Here is a 23,637-nt window from a genome sequence, read left to right on the forward strand (position 1 = left end):
CTAACTCGATGACACGGTGCATTTACACAACGCATCATTGTGGCAGTGGAGACTCTGCGACTTTGCTGGCGACGTCTCCGCCGGGGGAGGAACTGGAGGAAGTCTGTCTTGAGCAAAATTACACGCCGACCAAACCAGAGTCTGATTATAGAAGCCGAGAAGGGCTTTCAAAGCGACACGAATGGAAGGCTCGCCGACCGGGCTTGGCATCTCGCAGCAGTGTGCGCAAACGCAGGCTTGCAGCTACAAAAGCATCTGCGGCGTGAATCCTCTAGCTGAGTCAGGGATTTTGGGAGCCCGAGTCTGACGGATGACATGAACAGAGGAACTGCCATGGCAAATAGCTCTTGGGCGGAAGCCTCCCAAAACCTTTTCCTACCTTGACTTGCAGGCTGAATCTCAATATTCCCCATTAAAAATAAGTTGCTGCTTATGAAGCAGTTGCTTCTGAAGCATAGCATTTAGAAGTTTCAAAACGGTGAGTCACGTTGGCCGGTGACCGCTGAAATCGACGCTCATGTAAAACCGAGGCCATCCTTCGTGACAAAACCTTTGGATCCAAAAGCCGTTCCCCGAAGCAGCCGACTTGAAGATTTAGCCTTTTTTCAAACGTCGCTGCAGTTCCCCATCAAGATTGTTTTGAAGACTGCTCTGATGAGCGTTTTCCCCGCTCAGTCATTGAGAAATTACAACATTTCATCTAAATATAGTCCTCAGATGGCGGGGCCCCGTCGCTACTGTCACGTGTGGTGTTTTTTTTTTTCTTTTTGACAGCTGCCAGCAGAAGGGAACAAGCCCGCAACACTTTGAACATTAAAGTGAAGTTTGTCACCTCGTCGTCGGGAAGGCTGACGTATGCTAATCAAGGCGTTTGTTGCCAAAAAGACATTTTTGCGACACCAGCGACAAAAAAAACCTCGTGAGGAACAAGGCGGCACATCAAGAATGACGCCACTCACAAAGTTTTCACCGAGTCGCGAGCGTGCCGTGATTTGAAAGATTCCTTGTCTTGCTGAAAGGACTTGAAAAGAGAAAAAAAAAAGGGTGGAGAAGATTAAAAGTGGCTTCAGATCTGGCTGAGAGTGTGGGAACTGACGTGGGGTTTCCCAAACTTTATTGAGGGCAGGCACCCATTTAAAACCTTAAGGTGCAGATGTTAGTCGTGCCAAAGCTTAAAACAAGTGCCGCACATTCAAAGAGCGCGCTGTCGGAAATTTTCCACCTAAAATCTTTTGCCATTGTACAGCACTGGAGACACCCAAATCGAAATTCCGACCTGACTGTGTATTGTAAAACTCCATAAGAGGCTTTCAGTACAGAAACTTGTGCCCGTGTGGACCCCTTTGAGCGCTGCGGCAACCTTTTTTGGTGCTCACTGCTAAGCTCTTTTAATTAATGGGGGTGGGGGGCACATTAAATAGAAGGGCAAAGGTGATGGAGTGCGTCGATGATGCAACATTAAGATGGACCGAGTCGCCTCGGCGTGAAGAGATCCAGACGAGGGGCGGCCGTTTACCTTCTCTTGGCTCTTCAGCTCTTTGCTGAGCAGCGTCTTCTCTGAGCTGCGTAGACGCCTCTGGAGACTTTCCACCTTTTCCTGCAGAGCCTGAAGGAAAGAAGGCAGAAGAGCGTCAGCGCTTGTCAGCGGGCTAGAACATCAGCTCCAGGTGTGCGCAACGTGGAACTGACGTAGGACGAGGCTAGCGTGAAAGCCACACGGGCGGAATATCAAGCAGGCCGCTTGACAGAGCACAGCACAAATGGTTTCCCAAACACAATTCAGATTCAAGCAAGAAGACGGCTCTCAAACTCAAGGTCTCAAACTTGATACCGCCATTCATTTTTCTGTGGCTCACTGAAGCAGATAATAGTGCATGCACTTGATGTTGCATTTTCATGAATAGGATTTGTCTTCACTTGAGTGAGTTGCCATTGACAAAAGTATTAAGACGGGAGGAGGAATGGGAAAGAGTCTGAGTCTCCACTGGGGCTCGATGAGCTTCCGCACAGCAAGGTTGCGACTGTCCTCCATTTGCTTCATAAGATAATGATTGGCAAAGAAAGGCCCCAACAAAAAAAGTGATCAAAGCCAATTGCTCCCTGTGTCTTGACGGGTAAATATTATGTCATGAGAGTAATTACGGCAAAGCTGACCTCATTTAGCTCCTTTTAAAGAGCAGGGTAGAGACTTTCTCACACTGGGGATTAGCCAAGTTTTCGAGGCGCGGCCAAGCCCATCATTAATGCAACGCTTATATTTATATTTGCAAGGCAATAAAAGCGGGCCAGCGTCTCGCATTCGTTCCAAGGGCTCACTTGATGACATTGACCAAAAAGGGCGGCAGCTTCAATCACTTTGGCTCTTCAACATTCTGACAAGAAAAGCTAGAAGGGAATATAAGCAACGAGAGAAGAAAGTCATGAATGCATTGTGTGTGTGTGTGTGTGTGTGTGTGTGTGTGTGTGTGTGTGTGTGCGTGTGTGTGTATGGAAAGAATGGCGCGCATGAAATACAGAAGCAGATGTTTGGAGCGCACATGTGGACACTTCGTCTTTGATTATTGGGCATGAAAAGCAGAGAGTGAAAGGTGCACATGTGCGGGACACACACAGCAACAAGTGTGTGTGTGGGGGGGGGGCACGTCTCCCCTTGCGGGAGTCGAGTGAGCGGGCCAGGTGTGAGTCCTGTTCTGGTGTGCCCAGGGGCCAGGTGAGAGGCATGACCACCAGATGCCAGAAATCCCACGTTGGCATGTGTTTCGGGCTCTGGGGGGCACGAGATGGAACCCTCTTCAAATCTCCAAAGCGTCGAGGCTTGACTTCCAACCTGAGCTCATTTCAACATTTTCCATGCTGACATGGAGCTCGGCAGGCGATTTCTATGGAGCATTTGGTGCCATTCATTTTCAGATCGACAGAGCGTTCGTTGGTCGTCCTGATGTTACTTTGCAGACGTCCCGATTGGCTGCCCACATGGCTACAAACGTTGCCGGCGATTTCATCATTCCATTTTGTTTATCGTCAACCAAAGGCTGCAAAAAACAAGAGGGAGTGCAAGCCGACGGATCGACACGCTTGTTATGTGAGGGAAAGCTAAGCTTGTCTCTGAAACTGGCATATTCCAATCGATTGCTCACACCTCAACTCAAACCGACGATCTCGGGGGACTTCAACCCACTCCATTTCTTTACCTGGATTGCAGTTGAGACTGTTCAAATGTTCCCTGAAACAATGTGCTCACGCTTCATAATTGATTGCTATCATGACTATTGTTTGCTTTGGGAAAATGTGCCGTGTGATCAGCGTCACGAACCGCATCGCATGCCATATCAAAACGTTAACAACAAGGTGCAGCGGTGCAAAAGTCCCCGTTTCGCCAGTTCAACCACTGCAGCGCGGTTATTACGCAAAGCCTTTTCAACTTAACATCAAACAAACAAACGGCAGTGGCAGCTTTAGGGCGTCATTTTGCATGTCACGTCAAGGGAAATGTGACTGACAGCTTGCAAACATTGGCGACGCCCAAGAAGATTTTTAGCGTGGATGCTGTGTTAAATAAAGTTTGGAAGCAGCCATTTAGGGTGAATTCCTGAGCTCCAACTTTGACCAACTCCTACTACCCAATGAGTCTCAGCATGGGCGGCATTCTTTTGAAAACCTAAAGTTGCCTTGTTATGCAAACCTTCAAACGGAAAAAAAAAGGTGGCGGCTCTCAGGTGTGGGTTTTCCATCTCCCAAGACGTGACAAGTTGACTTAACAGCAAAGAGATCAGGCTGCACGCCGCCAAAGAAGCATTGTGTTTTTTGTTTTAAACCAGAATCAGGCGGGCTGTAGGAACAGGACTGATGACTCTTGGCGCTCATGATCTATCTGATTGGCCTACCTTTTAAGCCATATCCTAAAACAACAAAAGAATTATGGCCAATGAGGTATGTTCATGACCACTAAGGCAAACAGAATTAAACAAACAAACAAACAAACAAACAAACAAACAAACAAACAAACAAACAAACAAACAAACAAACAAACAAACAAACAAACAAACAGGTAGGCATTTGAGCATAGTTGCCTGAAGAAGCCGCCCTAACTGGTTTAGTCTGAATTTTTCAGTTTGAAATGGCAGGCTGCATCCTCCGAAAGAGTCTTTCCGAGGCTGCCCGAATTCGCCCCACGGAGGATGCGGCCTCGAAATTTGAACATGGCTGAAGTCAGTAAGTTTCTTGTAAGATGAGGGACGTTGATTGGCCAACGGCTGCCCTGCCAAACCTGCTCAGTACATGGGGCCTTTTTCAACTGCATGCGGCTGTTTCATGAGAAGATACCAGACATACGTACATATACAACATACGTTGTATACGACATACAACTTGGAAAGCGCGCAGAGTATCCAGTGGGAGCGTAAACTCAACATGGATCCCCGCTGTCCCGGAAGAGGACGCGCAAGCGTGACGAGCCAACAACAACAACTCCTTCCCCTGCCCCCCAGCCACATCTTTGAAATAAAACCACTTGTGATTCCCGCAAGTGTGACACAGCAATTTTGCAGGTCTTCTGGGAAGCGAGACTTTCTTGTGGGCCTCGCTGGTGTCATGTTTTGTCTCTTTCATGTGGCTTCTGTATTTATGCGCTTCAAAAACATCTCTGAGGTTGAAGTCATTACAATAATAGGGACTAATCGAGAGTCCAAATCGTTCCCCTGATGAATCATACAAAGACGGTGGAAATGTTTTGCTGCTAAAGCGGGCAGACGGAAGAGATAGTGATGATGTACACAGCATAAAGACCCACATATCATATTTAGTCCAATAAATGTCACATCCAAAGAAGAAGAACAGAAGAAGAAAACACTATAGCTATTACTCAATATGTTGCGTCTGTCTCCATAGCAACCGCTCAGAAAAACGAATGCCGGTTTAGTTTTTGTAGGCGTTCTGATCGTCAGAGGAAAACGTTTTCAAAACGCACTGCTCTACAGAGCGCTTATTGACATGCAGGGCTCGTACGTATATGTGCTGCAACAAACAAACAAACAAACAAACAAACACAAAACAAACGGATGTTGCGCTCATCTTTTACACTTGCAAGAAAGTCCAGAGTGTTCAAATGTCTATGTGTGGTTGTGTCTGTGGAGGATTGTGGTTAACTGCGTCCTGATGCTGAGAGTGATGTGGTCTTTATCTGCCATGCATCTTTGCAAAACAGACTGGCAAAAAGTGGGAGGATCTCATTTGCTCAGAGAAAACTGGCAAGAGAGAGCGAGAGAGGGAGAGGAAGCGAGAGAGAGGAAGCGAGAGAGAGAGAGCGAGAGAGAGAGAGCGAGAGAGAGAGAGCGAGAGAGAGAGAGAGAGGGAGTGAGACAGAGAAAGGACGAGAGAGAGAGTGAATGCAGGAAAGAAAAAAGGAAAAAAGGTGAAGAAGAAAGGTTGCAGACCATCTGAAAGGTGAGAAGCAAATCCACTTGATCGCCTTGAAACAACTGCTACTCGACTGAAACAAGCATGTTGCTGCGGCTTGTGCAGCAACTGACACACACAGACAAACTTCACCGAGATGTGCGCACTAAAGCGTCAAGTGAGCGCCGGTATGATCTCGCCCTTCTGTGACGCCTTTCCTGGGTGGTCTCCTCCTGGCGCAGATAAGCGAGGCCAGGCCAGCGTGGTGCGTCTCCCAGTGGGAGAAGGGGGATGGGAAAAAAAATGCCAGGGGCCTCTTTAAACGTGACTTTTTTGTTTAGAGCCGCTTGAAGTGCGACGGGCAGGCCTTCTAGTTGCAGAGACCTGCCAGAAGTTTCTCCCAAAATCGAGATTAAAGAGATGACACTCAAACTGCAGCCAGGAAAAACCTACACACGCACGCATGCGCGTGCACGCAAGCAAGCAGCAGTAGTGGAGGTGTGCAGGAGGGTCTACTGAACTGCTTGTAAATAATAGAGAGACGGACTGCCAGACATGAGTACAGATTTTATTTGAACTGCACTTGAGTCAAAAGGACGTAGGGAAAGTAAAGAAGGGTGGAGGAGGAGGAGGAGTGGTCTCCCTCCTGAGGTGTCAGAGGGGAGAAACTTCTCCCCACCTCTCCCACTCTGCTGCTGTCCATTGTGACGCCACTGATGTCCAGTCATAAAGACACATCACAAAGGCCGTAAGGTGGACGCACTGCACTGTTCTCGCTCTCTCAGCTCAGCCGCTGCGAGCATCAGTAGAAAGAGAATTGGAAACCAAGCTAAATGCACCGTACGTCCACCCGTGCGCTCTGCGAGCTTTGTGTCTCAGGTTGATCAAGTTCTGTAGCTCTGGGGATGCCAAGTACGTTTAGCCCAGTTCTTCTCAAATAGTGGGGAGCGCCCCTGATGCAATTTGGTGATCCCGGGAAGGTGCATTTTGTTGGCTGTACTAGATTAAAGGGAAATTACACATCCACGGTAGTAGGTGGGAGTGGCGGTATCATTGTAAGAGTGTGCGGAGGGAGTATTCGCTCTATAGTGTTGAGCGCACGGAACATACGCACACACAGTACAGAGAGCAGGCAGTAAAAAGTGCAGTGGGACACCATGGAAAAATATTTAACAGGGTTGAAAAGAACGGCGGAGAGAGACGAGGATGAGAGACATGAGAGCCACCCGAAAGCTAAGACAAGGAAATATGACGAAGTGTTCGTAGTGTACTTTAGTGTGACTACGGTGGGGGACGAGGAAAGACTGGTGTGTTTACTCTGCCTTAAAATGTTGGCAGCGGATAGTATGAAGCCAAAAATATTAAGGTGGGACTTAAAGACATTGCACCCCAATCACGCTGATTGAGTTTTTTTCAGCGAAAACGGGCTGAATATTGCCAACAATCATTCTGCTTAGTGAACCCTACTCCAGTCAATCAGCAAACACTGTAAGCATCATATAAAGCAGCGTACCATATTGCTCAGTGCAAAAAAAACCACACCATTGCAGAAGAGCTGACTACCTGCAGCCGTGGAATGCTGCCTCATTTTGATTAAAAAACAGCACAAATTGTTTTATTCATTTTTGTTTTGTAGACTAAAATGTTTTATATATTGTGCTCCTGAGTTAATGTTGTTGATTACTTTGAATTGAGTATTATTTATTGGTGTTATTTAGTATGATTTATGTTTATTATTATTTTATTGTATTTTTTTCAGCATAAAATGGCAGTTGGTCAAGAATGTTTATAGTTTAATTATAATTTATTTTTTTAATTTCAGGCAAAGTTGGAATCTGATCTGTTACAGACTAAAAAACAATGTTATTAATAAAGTTATTCTTTCTTGTAAATTGATCTTTCTTTTTTATTTATTTTGCGTTTTCTTTAATATTAATAAGGGTACAAGCATGGGTGGCGCAAAATGTTTTCTTCTCCCTGGGGAGGCTCACAGAAAATAATTGAGAAGCACTGCTTTAGCCAAAGCACTGCGGGCAACAACGAATAAAACCAAATGAAATCACAATGGAATGTTGAAGGTTTTTGTTCAAAAGCTAAAGTTACGCGATATTACTGTTTCAGAGTCTATTTTCCGCCGTGCAAGAGGAAAAACATGTAGTGAGGGCAGAAAGACAGGTGGCCAAACAAAACATCCAACTCCTCTGCACCATTTCAAGATGTCCGCCTTCGGTCAAGTTATCTGCTACAGCATTTTAGAGAATAAATTGCTCCATTTCGAAATGGAGCCCTGTTCTATGATTGGAGTGCGCCCTATGCAGTGGATTGTTTTGGTGATGGAAGCACAGTGCACTCATTTAGCCATTTTCAACTATAAAAAAGTCCATATTTGGTCCACGCCCGGTCTGACAATAGGGAGAACCGGGAGTATTCGCGAAGCCCCGGCCTAGGATTGGCCTGCTGGCCTGCGTCTCCCTGTTTTCTTTGTGTTTGTTTTGTTTTTTAAGTCTGCCGGTGAGGCGGCGCGCCTATCAGAGAGACAGGCCAGGCCATTTAGGCCAGGAGCATGTGAGGAGGGAAAGATGATTGGTATATCAATTAACACTGTCCGTATCAACCACACAGAGCGCGTGTGGAGGAAGGGGTGTGTTACGTACGTCAGGTGCCGGCCGCTGTAGCTAGCGAGCGGTGCAAGTGAGGATAATGGACTTCGAACGTGGTAAAAAGAAGAGGAAAGGCGGTGCAGAGAGGGACAAAAGAAGAATGGCGCCGGAGGAGGATGCAATGCAGAAAAGTTTCGGATTTATTCAGCCCTGCCCACGGTGCCATTAAAAACTCGTGTATGCATGTCAGTTTGCATGTGTCGTGTGCATATTTGCCGCTGACATGTAATAAGGCTGTCCTTCTGTTGATTTTTTGTTAGATTTAGTTCTAGTTGATTTTGTAAGTTGAAGAGTCATTTGCTATTCTTTCTTACATGCACATTCCTCTAAACTTTGTAACTGCCCCTGGCAACATTTTTTATCCTCGACACCATCACAGAGAGCATCCACTGTCGTTATGCAGCTTCTGCAGTGCTCTGCTCAGACTTTGCCTGCATGGACCCAAGAAACCTACCTCACATCAGGGATAAAGGGCTTCCAAAAACGGCTCTGGGAGAGCTTAGCAAATGCCTGGCCATATTTGATGAGTGTGCCACAATTCCAACTTTACAGGCAGAACTGACTAGCCTTGCTAATCAGTGAGAGACACTGAAGATGGCACCTTCAGCTGGTTGTAAAGTCAGGACAGACATTGAACTTTCAGAAGAGGGTGTGCACACTGAGGATCCTGAGAAGGGCTTGGAGTTGGAGAACACTCACTACCTCTTGTAATGACTGTCCCATATGTTGCTATCACATCCTGTCTCATTTCAACTTGCTCACAGATGCCCACCATGTCATTGGTCTAGCATACAAGTTCTTGCTGACGTTGTCTGTAACACAAGTGGCCTGTGAAAGGACCTTCTCCACACTGAAATTTGTGAAGAACAGACTTCGAACCTCTGTGAGCCAGGACCGCCTAGAGGCCTTTCTGTTGATGTCAACAGAGAAGGAAATATTACTAGAACTTGACAGCAATGGTATCATTGATAAGGTGGATGAATCCAGTGTTTTGATGCATCGCATCCTGACCTTCTAAGGCAGCATTTACAAACTGTGGATTCTAGACTTAATTACAAGTAGGTCAGCAGGGGGCTAGGTCCTATTTTTCGAGCACTTTATTTTGGTAATGTGTGAAGAAGTTGAAGTTGTTGTTTCAGTTGAAAAAAGAAATAAAGAGACTGTCTTTATTACCTGTCTACATTATTATTTGATTTGATTATTATTTGGTTTGAAAAATGAAAACAGAAATATTGACTTGTACTTGCCATATTGTTAATATACCTTTTCTTTACATGATAATGACAGTGTATTTCATATTTTGCCTCCAAATATTTGGTGCGTGAACGCCTTCACAGCTGAGTCTTGGAAATGTCCAGGACTAAAAATATCCAGGGTGAGTGTTGTTGTGACTATTATGCTTATATTCTAGTGCATATTTGTTTTGAATCAGCCAAAAGCATACTATTGTGTGTGCATGTGTGTGCGCACAAATGCGTTTTCCTTGTGCCCATGCATTTAAGTGTGGGTGTGAACATGCGCGTGTGGGCAAGGCCAGGGTGGCCTGGTTACATAACTGACTTCTGGTCTGAAGAAAATCTCCCAGTCCGGCCTTGATTTGGTCTATTTGATAATGACAGGATTTTTCACGTAGGTATCTTTAAAAAGACATTTTGTCACTTGCTGGCGAGTGCGCTGTGGGCAACAACCAATCGCCGCCCTTAAAAAGTCCCAAAGCAAGGCCTTGTATCTTTGTCAGCAACTTTTTCACAAAAGAGGACTACATTTACTTGACGTGTCTGCACACGCGCATGAGCGCGCACATGCGCACGTGCACACACGCACGCACGGACACACGCGCACACACGCACTCACACAAACACGCTCAGCTTCTGCAGGTATCCACAGCACCTGTTCTTGATCCACTGCTGCCATTTCTTCCCACAGGCAAAGTCATCCATCCTTTCAAGTCCCTCAGAAACGAAGACATACATCAGACCGGCGCAAGTCGGCACGAGCTGCCACAAAGAGCCAACTCGCACTTGTTTGTTGCGCCAGTGCCCGCGAAGCCTTCATTAGCGCTGCCGGCTAAAAACGACGGGAGCACGCATTACGTAAGCTGTCACTTCACCCGGAGGATGTCCAAAGGAAGACCTTGCCTGCCTTTGACAAGCATGCCAGGAATCATAAAGGTGCACCCCAACACAATATAGCCGGCCGACATGCGCTGCGCCACAGACAAGGGTACTAACTCAAAGCTAGGTTTGCTCCACAAGCTTGAGGGACATAAAGAGTGTGTGGATAGAGAAGGCCAACGTCAGACAAGAAGATTTCAGTCTGTGTGCTCGGGCGGGCAGGCTATAGAGAAGTGCTGCCACGGGGAGCGAGAACAGCAGCGCTGATCAAAGCCCAAGCGGGTGACACTGTGGGCGGAGTGCCATTGTTTATTCACCAGCCACCTTTTGGCAAGGCGAGAGGAGCATGTGCACCTCCGAAACAGTTTCAAGAGTTGGAAAAGGCAGTCTTGGAAAAGACTGTGTGTGTGTGCGTGCGTGCGTGCGTGCACTCACCTTCCACTTGGCAAGTGGAACGCGGCTTGCAGTCGTGACACATTTGGCAGATGCGCAGCACAGCAAGTGTTTGCGACCGTAGGCGCTGCCGAGCAAGCTTGCGAGTCGCATCACCATTGATGACTTTACAGACATAAATCGTGCTCATGACTTCAAGCTGCTAATTTTTGCTCATACAGACACAAAGCCCTCCGGCCACATGTTGCCTGCCCGCCTCCAAGCGCAAGCCTTACAATGAGCATCCAAAAAGGCCTCCACCACTGACGCCAACGCCGTCACAGAACAATATCCATTCCACTCATTTTAAGTGAGCCCTGTCATCCGCTTGGCCTGTAAACTCGTCTTCAACTGGTGGCCTACGTTTAGGAACACGTCCCTTGGCCCAGACACTACCGGCGGTCTTGATTTGGCTTCTCGCGGGTGCCCGCTCAGCTGCCGCCGCATCCGATGCTCAACTTCCATTTTCATGTGCTCGCCTTGTGAATAGCATAAAGCCGCAGTCGCACTGACCTGGTTGGCCTGCTCGGCCTTCTGGCTCAGATCTTTCCTGTCTTGCTCCCGTTGATGGTCGGCCTCCTCGCGCTGCATCTCCATCGCCCGCCGAAGGGCAGCAGCTTCCTCTTTGGCGTTGCACACTGACTGCTGCAGCTCAGCAATTATCTGGAGGACATAGAATGAGGAAATGTGCACTGGGAATGCTTTTGAGCCCAAGACCGAAAGCCCCTGTGAGTGAGTGAGTGAGTGAGTGGGTTTTGTCAATCAGCAAATAAACTTTAGTCGCCGTCCCAATTTTTGAGGAACACATGCAAATGTTCTCGGGCTTCTTCATCTAAGTCGTAATGAAAACACATTCCACATGTGCAGTGGATTTTAACGAACGCTCACCTACGATCATGGCTTGCCCGCGGTGGAAGAAAAGGGGAAAAAAAGCAAATGACAAAATGGATGAAAAAGGGCAAAAACACAAGTTCCTCTTTGAAGCGCCGAGCCACTTTGTGTTGGCCAACTTGCGGTGCAAAAAGGGACTGCCTTGCCTTGGCATTCCAAAATTAACATTCTATTTAAGCCAGCGTCAGAAAAGCAAGGCAAGATGACAGAGCCAAGCGGACAGAGGTGTGGGGGGGGGGGGGGGGGGGTTGCTGGTGCCGTTCCTCGCTTTGGGCCAGACAGATAATTGTTTAGTGTGTGCAAGCGCTGGAGGAGCAGCCCGGCTGGAATTTGCGCAGCGTGTGGGAGGATGACAGAAAAGGGAGGAAGATTAGCCTCCATTTTTTTGTCATTGGGATCGCCAACAAACAGAACATTTTGATGCTAATATGTCACTTGGACATGTTAGAATGCAAAATGCGTTCAGCTCTGGGGCAGCGATTCAGCTAAAGGTCAGAGAGGCTGCAGCAGTAAAAAAAAAAAAGCAAAAAACACAAAATGCAACTGTCCATCCAATGCGTTCCTATTAAAGTGGCAACAAGTGGACTAACATGGCCCATTTTGTTGATTCGTGCCTGGAGTCACGTTGCGAGCACACTGGCGTAGCTTGTCAACGGCCGCCCAAGAGTCGATATACCCACCTACGAGAGCGTCATACAAACACTCATGCGGCGATTCCCTCCTCCTTTCTTCCTTGCTGACCGGCCGAGGATGAAAGGAGCCATCTCCCGCCAGTACGGCAGCTCTACCCACTGCGGGCCCGCTCGTGAAGCGAGCGGAGAAGAGTGAGGAACGGCTCACAGGTCAGCCGCTCGCTGAGGCGCTAATTAGGGCCCGTTTGCGTACGCGAGTAGGACCGTGCCCTACCTATGTGGGCGCGACGCTAGCGTAAATGCGGAACTCCCTCCGGATAATGCTACCTTTTTAATTTGGCTATTAGGAACTGTGCCCCCTGTCAGACAAGAAGGGCTTCCTTACATTTGTGGTTCACAGGCCTCTTGTTTACATTGGACTGGGCTACGTGAATTCAGTTTTGGGTGAAGCGGTTACCTTTGCGGACCTGGCGAGTGTCTGACTGTACTCCTTCTCAATGTGCTTCAAGCTGCTGTTGGTCTGAAAAGACACAGACAGGGAGTCAAGCATGACCATTAGAATCAAGTGACAGTGCCATGAAATTGTTTTATGGCTTCCTCATGTTTTCCATCACAGAGATGCTTTTTATCTTTCGAGTCAAACACAAAAAATTACTTTGAAATGATTTCATTGATGACGAACAATATAATGCAAAGCTTTTGGGCCAAGATAAAAAAGTAATTGCTTGTTTAATTACAAGTTAACGGTGAAAGGTGACTTCAATTTCACTGGCCACACACAGCCTGATTTGTTGAATTCAAAAATACAACCAATACAACCTACCAGATCGATGTACAAAACAAAACAAACAAACAAACAAATTACACAAAGCAACCAGGCCCCCCATCAAACAAAGTCTAGCTGTGACCTTGTGTGCCGCCCCCCTCCCTGTTGGCACGGGGCCACTCGGTAGTGGCTGCGCACGTTGCGTGTAGAACGCCATTTCTATTTGATCTCATGCCAACAATGCGTCGCTTAACAACAAGGTTGGGGGCTTGGGGAAGTTAAAACCGAGCTGCCAATTAGCTGCAGGGGACAAACAAAGACGTCGTTGAAAGTGTCTTTGCCGTCGACACGTTTTTTGCTGTTCTTAGGCATGCGTTGTAGTTTTTCATTCTTTTTAAAGCCAGTTATCCAACACATGAGCCAGCCGCATGTCAGACGTCAGAATGTTCGAGTGGCAGGATGCGGTGCAGCTTGGAAGTGCCTTGCTCAAGACTGGGAGGCACGCTCAGAAGTTGGTTAAAAAAAAAACGCACAGTGCTCACTACTCAGAAATTCCCTTTACTGACGGCCTCATGCATTATACAGTTGAAGGCGCTCATGAGCCCATAAAGACGTGCAACCTTGTCGAAAGGAGGGGGTAAATTGAAAGCCGAACCATTTGTACCGAACGTGTCGGTGCGAACACGGCGGTGCGATCGTGTCGGTACGTGCGAGTGAGCACGTTCAAAGCGACGGCCTGCGCCTCGCCGAAGGCATTTGCGTTGCGCCAAAGGTGCTCTGAGGCTGCGCCGCGCTCTTCGAGCGCCTCGCCCGCCTTTGAAGGGCGCGAGTCTGAAAGTCGCTCACCAGAACTGAATTCACCGTCAGCAACGGGAAGCAGCCAAGAAAGTCAAAAGATGTTTCAAGGCCACCTCATGGAGGAGCCAAACTGTGAGCTCAGTCACTGCAGAACGGAACGGAAACACCTCGTGCAGACTCCTTAACAATAAATTCTGCATGTCTTTTCAAGTCAGTGGGAAAGAATTTTCAGAATGTGTCGAGGGCAGTCCATAACCCGAACGGGATATTGCATCCAGATGGCATTTTTTATCCCCCCCTCGGCTCCTCCCACACATTTCCAATAATCTCGCATCGCCGAGGAGCACTTATGCTTTTCGGCGTTGCGGCCCAACTTGGCAGGGAATACAAAAGATGACACTGTCAGCCGACAAAAAGGCCGGGACGCACATGTGAGGGGCAAAGGGAGCGGCGGCAACAAATTGTTGCGGCTGATTTGTAAGGCTAAGGCGGGAATCGAATTCTGGTCTTCAGCTCTAGCCGCAGCAGCGTTTGTGAGCATTCAAAATGACTCAGTAAGAGGAGTTCAAAACGGCGGCGGCGGCACAGCCACGGGAGACGCTATTTGCTCGTTTGTCTGTAATCATTGCCGTCTCGTAGGGAGGGAGCTGCTGCCATAATGACAAGAGACTTTCGTTTACATGTCGCAGTGTGCCACGGCTGCCTGTCAGGAGACATTCTCTTCAAGCTTACTTGCTCGCTGTCAGCGTCACACGACACAAATATAGCACTGACGCCAAGTATACATCCAAATTGTACAAGAAGACGCTAACTGTTACACCCATAACCGTTATCCAGTAACGATCCCCTCCCCGGTCAGCGTTTAACGCTTACAATGAGCGGCGAGCTCACGAGCTTTAATCTTGACCTCGTGACTGCATTGAAATGGATGAGAACTTCAATGTCTTCTTTTAAGATGCATGTAGGATTGATCTCATGAGAGCAGTCTCACGTGACAATACTTGTGAGAGGCGACGCAGATAGCGACAGAAAGAAGACACGGGCCAGAAGAAGACCAAATCAAGAGCAGATTCACCCACTTTGCAGCACATTGGACCTGTTGTCAGACGGACTCATTATGTAGAAAGTTTGACTCTATTTTGTGACAGGAGACAGTGTGCGTGTGTGTGCGCGTGTGTGAGGGGAGGGGGTACAGCAACAGCCACGGATTGGTGTGCATGGAGGAGAAAAGAAAAGCTAGATCGGGAGGTGGTGCAGGTGAGAGAGGGGAGCCGGAGCTTGACTGCATCCTGCAGATGAGGCGTCCTTATCAGGCCGCGAGATGCCTTCACAGGCCTGTCAGTTGAGCACCCAGATTGGAGGACACACGCGCACGTGCACACGTAGACGTGCAAAGATAAAGTTCAATGGCAACACCTAAAAAGCCTTCCCCTCCACATCCTTTTCCTCCGTGTTTCGACTGCTCAACTAACAGCGGGAAACAAGCTTTTTCTTATCTGCTCTAATATTCTGTTTCTCATTATTTGACTCCGAAAAAAGCCCCCCCCCTTTTAAATGTCTTTGATGAGAATCCATCCATGGATTTAATGGGTTTATTTGGCCTTTTTTTCCTGGATCTGTGAGATGTGTTTGAAAAAAAAGAAAAGAAGGAAGCTGCCTGCCCAGGCTGTGCTTCCAAGAGCACGGCGAACTGCAGAGGACAGCGTTTTCCTGCGCATCAAACAGAAGTAGACATTTGAAGCTCAGCAAATACGGCCACGCAGTCAATATACATCTGAGGCAGGCCTGCCTGGCTCAATTCAAGCCCAAAACTGGCTGCAACAAAGTCGCAAGTTTGCCCTCGCAGACACCAAGTCCAACTTAGAAAGTGTGTGTGTGTGTTGCTTTATGATTCTTTTTTTCTTTTCACTCACTGAAGAGAATGGCAAAGTCATTCATGTTGTTGTTGTTTTTTTAATGTACATAGCCACCTAAATTCAACATTTACCCATTTGAAATCCTCACAAGAAGAAGCAGAAGACCGCGAAAATAAAGAGCTTGGACAAAAAAAAAAAAAAAAAAAAAAGAACCGGCACAGCTCATCTCTTTCAAATGGGACTGAGCCTGTAATAAGCACATTCTCCTGCTTTGGTCCGTTTCCTCCCCGGTTGTGTGCCGGCCGGCCACATGAAGGCCAAAAAGACCATGTTGGGTTTGGACTCGGGGAGCCGATGCTGCCGCGCATCTGGCGCACGCATCAACAACAACGGCGCTTTTGATCCACACCACCTGTAGTTCGCTTGCAACGCTACGTGTCAAGTTCACCCATGCGGAAAGTGACCTCGGTAGCAGCTTGCAGAACATTTTTTTCAGTACCTGATGCAAATTCCAAAGTCGCGTAAGTTCATTTCCATACCTTCTCCTGGGCCGTTTCCTTCTCCTGCTGGTAGCTTTGCTTGAGGTCGCGGAGGACCCCTTCCGTGTGGGAGAAGAGCGCCTGGTTGTCCAGGTGAGCCTTTTGCTTTTCCTCCTCCTGTAGCGCGGCCATCTCGGCTAGCTGGTGCTCGTGCTGGCCGCGGGTCGCCCGCAGCTCCTCGCGCAAAAGCCGCAGCTGGGCCTCCAACTCAGAAATGATCTGCAAAGATCACACACGCGTTTTCATGGCCGGGATGTGATTTTCACACAAACATTTACTGCGATGTGCGCGGAGCAGAGGAAGTGCCACTGCGCATTACGCCATGATCAAATCATGTCATCTGTAGGGTTGCCACCTGCGTCTGACAAAAATCCTGTAGTTTTTGACCATTGAATCGACCTTTTTGTTTGTAAGCAATGGCGCCCTTCGCATATCTAACCCAAGATAAAAATCACCCTTCTACGCTGTAGTTGTATAGCTCTAATTGGTAAAAATGACACTTGCTAGTTATTTGTTTTGTTAATTGCTTAATTTAATAGCAGGCCTTTATTATTTTTGGTTTATTTTCAACGTTTTTTTGTCGTGGACACCTGAGGGCAGTATTGGGAGAAAAAGGAGGTAATAAATAATTAGGTTCCGTTTGGTTATGTGGAATAAAAACAAGTAATGTAATTTTCCACAGTCTGCAAGGAATAACCAAATGTAGTAATGTAAAGTGTAATGTCAAACAGCGCACCTGATTGCTTAGAATGTGGTGGGTGCTTTGCTTGTGCTTCTGGTGCTTGCTGCTCTTAGCTGGGTTCGATTTGGATCTTTTTTAGACTTGGCGTGATCATCAAATGCGGTTTTACTTTAATATTTGAGGAGAATCTTCGCGGGGCACAGGGAGCAGTTAGCATTGCAAGGGCATGGACTTAGTCACATAGTGCATTTCTGTTTTCATTGTTAAAACATGTCCAGCGTTTATATTTTTTCTTTCCTGGCCTGTCATCACCTCCTGTAGCACCCTCGTCATCCGTGTCTCCACCCATTTTCACGATAAATCTGCACTATTTTTAGTCACTGGATCCTTTCCTTTCTCTCTCTCCTTATCCTACACACACCCCGTTTCCATCTCACCATTCTGAATGTGCCGCCACTGCCCGGCGCCCCACCACCACAAATGAGTATGCTATGTCACTTTTCTAGAGCCAATAAGGCTGTGCACAAGTTTATGGACGTAGGCATGCTACGATTAACCTGAAATGCACATTTTGCACAACATGTAGAAAAATCCGGGACATATCAGTGCCAGACACTTTTTTTTTCCGGGAGAGACGGTGAAAATCCGGGACAGGTGGCAACACTAGTCATGTGGTTTGACATCCATACAGGAGCTAAATAGGCGTTGCGCGATTCTGACCACTAGGGGTGGGAGAGTCTCATGTTGATGTGCAATTTGAGCAAAGAAGAAGTGGAAGTAGTACAAAAAGAGGTGAAACTAGAAGATGGAAACGGAAAATGAAAATAAAAAGGAGATGGAGAGTTTTGAAATGAAATAGACAAGTGCCTCTGGGAAATACACATAAATGCAGCATGATGTCATCAAATGCCAAAGAATCTGCCTCTGCTTTCTCTCTCCAGATGAGCATAACTTATGAAGGTGGTTAATATTCCAAACACCACTCCTGCTCGATGCTTCCTCATTAATATTGTCAGTCAAAGCGAAGGCGCACATCTCATGTAGGAGATACAACACATACAAGACGACTTCCATCCGTTCTACTGTATCGGAATGGGAATCAATGATGGCGTCAAAGGCTGGCGAGCAAGCTCGGCGAGATGTTTGTCTCCCGTTGCAAACTGAGAGCACCTTGACAAGCCCACAGCTGAGAGGCCCGTCGCATCGTCAAAGCCAATGCACGAAGCCCAGAAAAAAGAAAAAAAAGTCAGACTCGCTGTGTTGCTTGTCGTCATCACATTGGCGAGATTGAAATGCTTTGAAAAAGAGACGGCCGCCTTATTTAGCTCTCAGAAGAGCGGCACGTTGCCGTGTTCTTTGATGACCAAAGAGAGAAGAAATCGTTATTCAAGACACCATTTGAGTAGAAAAAAACAAGAAGACATTTACATGGAACAGCCAAGAAGAACGCGCCATGCTTGATACCTGCGATGTTGTAAAACGGAATTTTCCACGTGGTGTGGTGCACAGATTGGATATCAGGCGCTTATTATTTCCACATAACAGCAATGCAGACATTCAAACAATGAAGCTGACAACTCCATGGAGCAGCTTCGAACATGTGAACCCTTTGCCTGCCTGCCTCACTTTCAAGAAGCTCGCTGTCCTGTCCTCCATCCCAGCGAGGTCCGAATGGCAAAGCACGCTGCTGAATTTGCAGACAAAGCACATACGTATATGGGATTTAAATCGAGTCAAAAGGAGACTACCAGGAGCAGCCTCGAAAACATACGACGCAAGTCAATGCCGTGAAATGAGCTACGGGGCGAGACGGAAACACGGCCACGTTGATGCCACGTTTTAATTCAAAACGTCACCACATTGCAAGCCATCCAAGATATTCATTCTACATTCTACGCCGTCGCTGAGTTACACAGGCGCTTTCATTTCTCCAAGAAGGACTGTGTTTTTTTTTTCCCCAGCTAAGAGCAAATCAAGCATGAAAAAAAATCTATGGCTCATCTCCAACTGTGGGCAGGTTACTCAAATGGCTTCCCACAGAGCGCCAAGCAGAAAAACGACCAAACGGCGAACGGGATGAAGAGCCGCCGCCAATTTGGCCGCAAACATACAAAATGAAATAAAATCATCATCTGGCTTGTGGCACCTGCTCAACAGTCCGTGTTGCAAAGGGAGCCCGACTAAACAAACTCAAACTAAAATCTCAAGAAGCTAAACCACAAAGGGGGAGAAAAAAGAAAAAAAAAGAAGATAGAAATGCTTTCCAAACAACTAACGACCGCCGCTTTCCAAATTTCACTCCCACAAAAATCATTTGTAAAAAAAAATATCATCAATAAAATCTAAAGACGGGCTCAATTGATCTCCGTCACTTTCCTTTGTTTTAATTGATCGCTATTAAAAATTCTTGTGCTGCGGTAATTCCCACTTTCTTTCGCGCACTTTCTTTCCCGCAAGAAAGATTCAAGCACGTTTGAATGTCTCGGCCAGAATTTCAATAGCCCGCTGTGCTTTTGAAACGGCGGGCGGGCATCATAGGAAGCGGCGGTCGACAGGAGAGCGGGCGGGTCCAAGGTGGCCGAGCGGGGACCCCCTACCTGGCCGTCGCGCTTCCTCCACTCCTGGCTACGCTCCTGGTGCGCGTGCAGGGCGGCCCTGGCCCGGCTCTCCAGGCTGCGCACCTCCCGCTGGCTCTCCAGGACCAGGCTGTCCTTTTGGGCGCAATGCTGCTGTCGCAGGCGCGCCTGCTCCTGCTCGTGCTGCATGCGTTGCTCAGCCATCTGATTGGACAGGCAGGCAAAGAAAGACTTCATCAGCCAACACACACTCGGCAGACTTCGTCGTCATGACAACTTGTTCGTTCATCCGTCCGTCCGTCCGTCCGTCCGTCCGTCCCTCCGCCAAGGCTCCTCTGGTCCAATCGGCGGCAACACCTCCAAAAAGTTTCCCTTGCGTCTTTGCATGGTGGTCACGAGGTGGCGTGTGTACATCTGGCTCCCTCCCTCCGCCCTGTCACCTCGCCTGCCCGTGGAGGCTGGCCCTGAACGTGCCATTCGTCGCTTTTGCAATCATCCCCCCCCCTTCTATGATCGGCATATAAAAGAACATCTCGTTTGGAAACTGGCAGGGGTTCGCCATCTGGCCGCTGCAACGAGCCCGTGCCCCATGCTAAGCGCCTGACAGCACGTGACAATCGGCTTAGAAATGACGTTGGCAAAAACAGAAAGAAACGGCGGCAACTTGACTGAGAGAACTTTGCTAGTAGCAAAATGCTAAGCCCATTCGACAAGTCATGTTGCATGGCGTCTCGAGATGAGGCTGGTTGCATCTTCTTGTGGGAAAGATTAGGCGAGCTGGCAGCCCATCGCAACTAAGAGCAAAGTCACCTGCTGAGAGGTGAGTCTTGCCAGCAGCCGGCCAGCCTTTTCCCAGGCTCCGCTCACTTGTACTCCCCCCCCATCCCCCGTTCCTCCCGGGAGGACAGCGAGGGGCCGCTAATCCCCCTGGCGCATTGTGTTTGACGGCACCCTACCTGGCCCGAGAGATCGGGCGTCTCCACGCTCAACGCCTGCTCTGTGCCTAAAGCCGTCTCCGGACCTCGCGCACCATTCAGAGCAGGCAATGAATGAGCGGCCGTCTATGGGAGGCCGGATTCCACCCTCACTCTTGTGAAAACTACCACAATGCTCATTTCATTTTCGTGGGCAAAAACCGAGCCTGGGGCTTTCTTTGTCGCACGGCTTCTGAAAAGGCCAATTGTGGTGGGATCAAAGTGATTTCATCCCTTGGAATCGGTGAGCAATGTGACAACAGACAAAGCCAGTCACAAAACGCAATGAGCAACACTCTTGTTGGCGGAGCGGCAACGTCTTTGCCACTCGCAGCGCAGCTGTGGTCAATTGATGCGCACCTTCCTTCGATGCAACTCAGGCCCACGCTCAGAACACCAACACCCCACGTGTTTGTGACCGAGAGTAGAAAAGGGGACTTTTTGTGTCTTTGCGTTCCGCGTTGCGACAATCTGCATCGCAGGACGCTCGTCCGGCCAGAAGCAGCACGGAAAGCAACACAAAGCACGCGACAAAGCGCACTGTTCATGAAAAGCCTCTCGAGAGCGCATTTGAAAATGTGAATGTCGCCAACCTTCCTTCGAATTGCTAACTGCACTCTTTGAGTTTCAAACGCGCATTGATTTGGACAGGACGGATGACAGCGTCCCACAAATATCTTTCCCGCTTTCCCTTTAATCAGCAAGAATGTCGCTCGCTTGCATCGCCGTCACACAGACAAGCGGGCCTTCATCTCTCGACGTTTTTATCTCCAAGACAAAAGTGTGGCTGATGTGCTGCTAACCCGCGTCGCCTGCTGTCAAGCGCACCCCCGCCACTCTGCAATCTTTGATGGTATACCTTTTCCTCACGAGACAGGCCTAAGAGTGAAAATGAGAAGTTGGCATCCAAAGTGCCGATAAAACCACACTCGAGTCGCTTTCATTCCACAAATAATCCTTTGATGGTTGGAAAGTGTGAATTTAGCCACCTAAATCTTTCCACTGACAAAGAAAACATCTTGCGCATCTTTAGCGTGGTCGTGAGTTGAGCCCTTCGATTTATTTTGCCAGTCGAGCGTGTGACAATCATGTCACGAGCAGAACGAAGCCAATCAAGTGGAGAAGAATTGATTCTTACGTGGCTTCCACAGATAACAACCCAAGCCAGATATTAATTGAATCCAGGGCGCCGTCAATGATGTCATCCTATCAGCGAGCGAGATTTAAATGACTTGCGTTCTCCGCCTCCAAGCGGAGAGGAAGCATGCCAGTAGAAGGTCATGGTGCATCTGCCACGCAATTACCTTCGTTTTTCACTGTCGCTCTTTGGCGACAAACTATTCAGATGCCATGGTATCCGAATCAAAAGCGTGTCTCTCATCATGATGGGGGGGATAATAAGATGATCCCACTCGGGTGTTGGTCACCGCGGCGAGACAAAAAATGCTTTCTGCCACGTTGAAAAGTCAACACAGACCTGCTGCTGGTGTTTTTGTTGGATGGCGTCCAGTTGCAGGGAGAACTCTTTTGACTGATTTTCACGGAGGCACCTGGAATGCTGCAGCTCCTCCTCCATCTTCTCCATCTGCAGCACAACATCACACGATAAACGACATTGTGAAAATAGTCCATTTGCAAATCTAAAAAGACTCATCAGCAGTCGAAGTGATGAATAATGAATACTCCAAACTTTCTGTATGCGGGTCCTGTCGCATGAGCAGAGGTCTCAATGGACGAAATCAAAGAAGTTTGCGCTTGCGGCGGCAGACCTGCAGCTTGAGTTGGGCCTCGGCCTGGTCGGAGCTGAGCTTCACTTGGCTCCTCAACTGCTCCAGCGCCGCATCAGCCCGGCGCAGGTGCAACTTGTGGCTCTCCCGACTTTCGTCCAGCTGCTTTTTGGCGTCTCTGTCAACAAAAACCCAGACAGGCGTCAACATAGAAAGAAAACGGGATTGAAAATCTTGACGCATCTTATGATCCCGATTGGACCTTCTCCCGTGCAGCATTTGAAACCAATCACAACAACAACACAAAGTTGGCGATTGTGCGATATGTGTTGACACACGATTGAGTCTGTGAGCGTGAAAAAGGAACGGCAACTGAGGGTTGCAAAACAAATATATGCGCTTTCGTGTCTCTTTATATGGTTCTCGCTTTGTAATTTTGGTCTCTCTCATGTTGGACATCAAACGACAAAGAAATTGCCCCCCCCCTCCAAATTCCCTTTCCCAATCTTGCGTCCTCTGTAATTATTAATCAGACTCAATGCAAGTACCAGCAGATGAGAGCAAGGAGGACGCCCGTCCGCCCAGCCAGCCATCAAGAAGCAAGCGGAAACAAACGGCTGTTGAGAACTTGAGTGACAAGCATGCTTAGCCAATGAGCGGTCGGAACGCCTGTACCAAGCCAAGCCGTGAGTGACCTCCGAGGAGGAAACTTCAAAAACCATGCAAAGCCAAAGAGTCGCCGCCGACCGCACGGCAGCAACGGCCTACCATGGGAAAATAACTTTTTTGGCGTGTGTGTGGTCGCGAGAGTGGCAGACAGCGCGTCACCGTCAATAACAGAGCGACAGGCCAAGATGAGAGGTTGCAGAAAACGCAGTGCGGAGGCCTGGCAGCAAGACACACGCAGGCGCCCTCAAACGGATCCCCGCTCAGGACAGCAGGCGCAAATTAAAGATGTGCCTTTGCTAAACAGGAAGTCTTCTCATCCGAAAATTCTCAGCGGGCACAAGAGAGAGGTGAAGGAGAAACGCCGTCCCAAAGGGGCGTGGGAATTTTCCAACAAGGGCGGGAGAGGTCCGGCATTGCCACCGTTGCGCATCAGTAAGCCAAAGAAACAAAAATGTCGGGCTCTTCAAACCGCTCGGTTAAAAGTTTGTCATGTTTGCTCCCAATGCTACGTTGGATGGACTGTGTGATGGAAGTCATGACGCACAGCCGACAAGGAAAGCGCTCTCAAATACAGAAGCCTTTGCTTGCCACTTGTCTGAAAGCGTTTGCTAGCCAGCCAGTCAGCGTCTGTGACTTCATCCAAATGGAATGATAACGAATCCACACGCGCTTCATAGAGGAAAGTGAAAAGAAAATGTAAGAGACAAAACTGAAATATTCAGCGTCTTCCGTAAAAGAAAATCAACCAGACTTGGTTTTCATCCACATCCCTAGAGAAAGACAAAGAGAGGGGAGGAAGGATGGATGCAGATTAAAAGACAGACCACAGAAGGAAATAAGGACAGAGCAAAGGACTGCTGTCAAAAGATAGAAGTGGCGCGCGCACGCGCACACACACACGCACACACACACACAGTTGGAATTTGA

At 48.1% G+C, this 23,637-nt stretch overlaps 1 protein-coding gene across 9 annotated transcripts in view; it reads right to left on the bottom strand.

Annotated features, from left to right (window-relative positions):
- Positions 1-23,637, bottom strand: part of cep112 (centrosomal protein 112) — an 82,648-nt gene that overhangs the window by 1,090 nt on the left and 57,921 nt on the right. For all 9 annotated transcript variants that reach the window (XM_061302304.1, XM_061302305.1, XM_061302306.1 and 6 more), the window contains 7 exons: positions 22,084-22,219; positions 21,792-21,899; positions 19,362-19,544; positions 16,083-16,301; positions 12,581-12,643; positions 11,114-11,263; positions 1,517-1,606 (listed from right to left, as the gene is read on the bottom strand). In XM_061302304.1, coding sequence (XP_061158288.1) covers positions 1,517-1,606; positions 11,114-11,263; positions 12,581-12,643; positions 16,083-16,301; positions 19,362-19,544; positions 21,792-21,899; positions 22,084-22,219 — 949 coding nt within the window. The remainder of the gene's footprint in view (positions 1-1,516; positions 1,607-11,113; positions 11,264-12,580; positions 12,644-16,082; positions 16,302-19,361; positions 19,545-21,791; positions 21,900-22,083; positions 22,220-23,637) is intronic.

This window comes from Syngnathus typhle, linkage group LG17, assembly GCF_033458585.1.
Source record: "Syngnathus typhle isolate RoL2023-S1 ecotype Sweden linkage group LG17, RoL_Styp_1.0, whole genome shotgun sequence".
In the NCBI taxonomy this organism is placed as follows: domain Eukaryota; kingdom Metazoa; phylum Chordata; class Actinopteri; order Syngnathiformes; family Syngnathidae; genus Syngnathus; species Syngnathus typhle.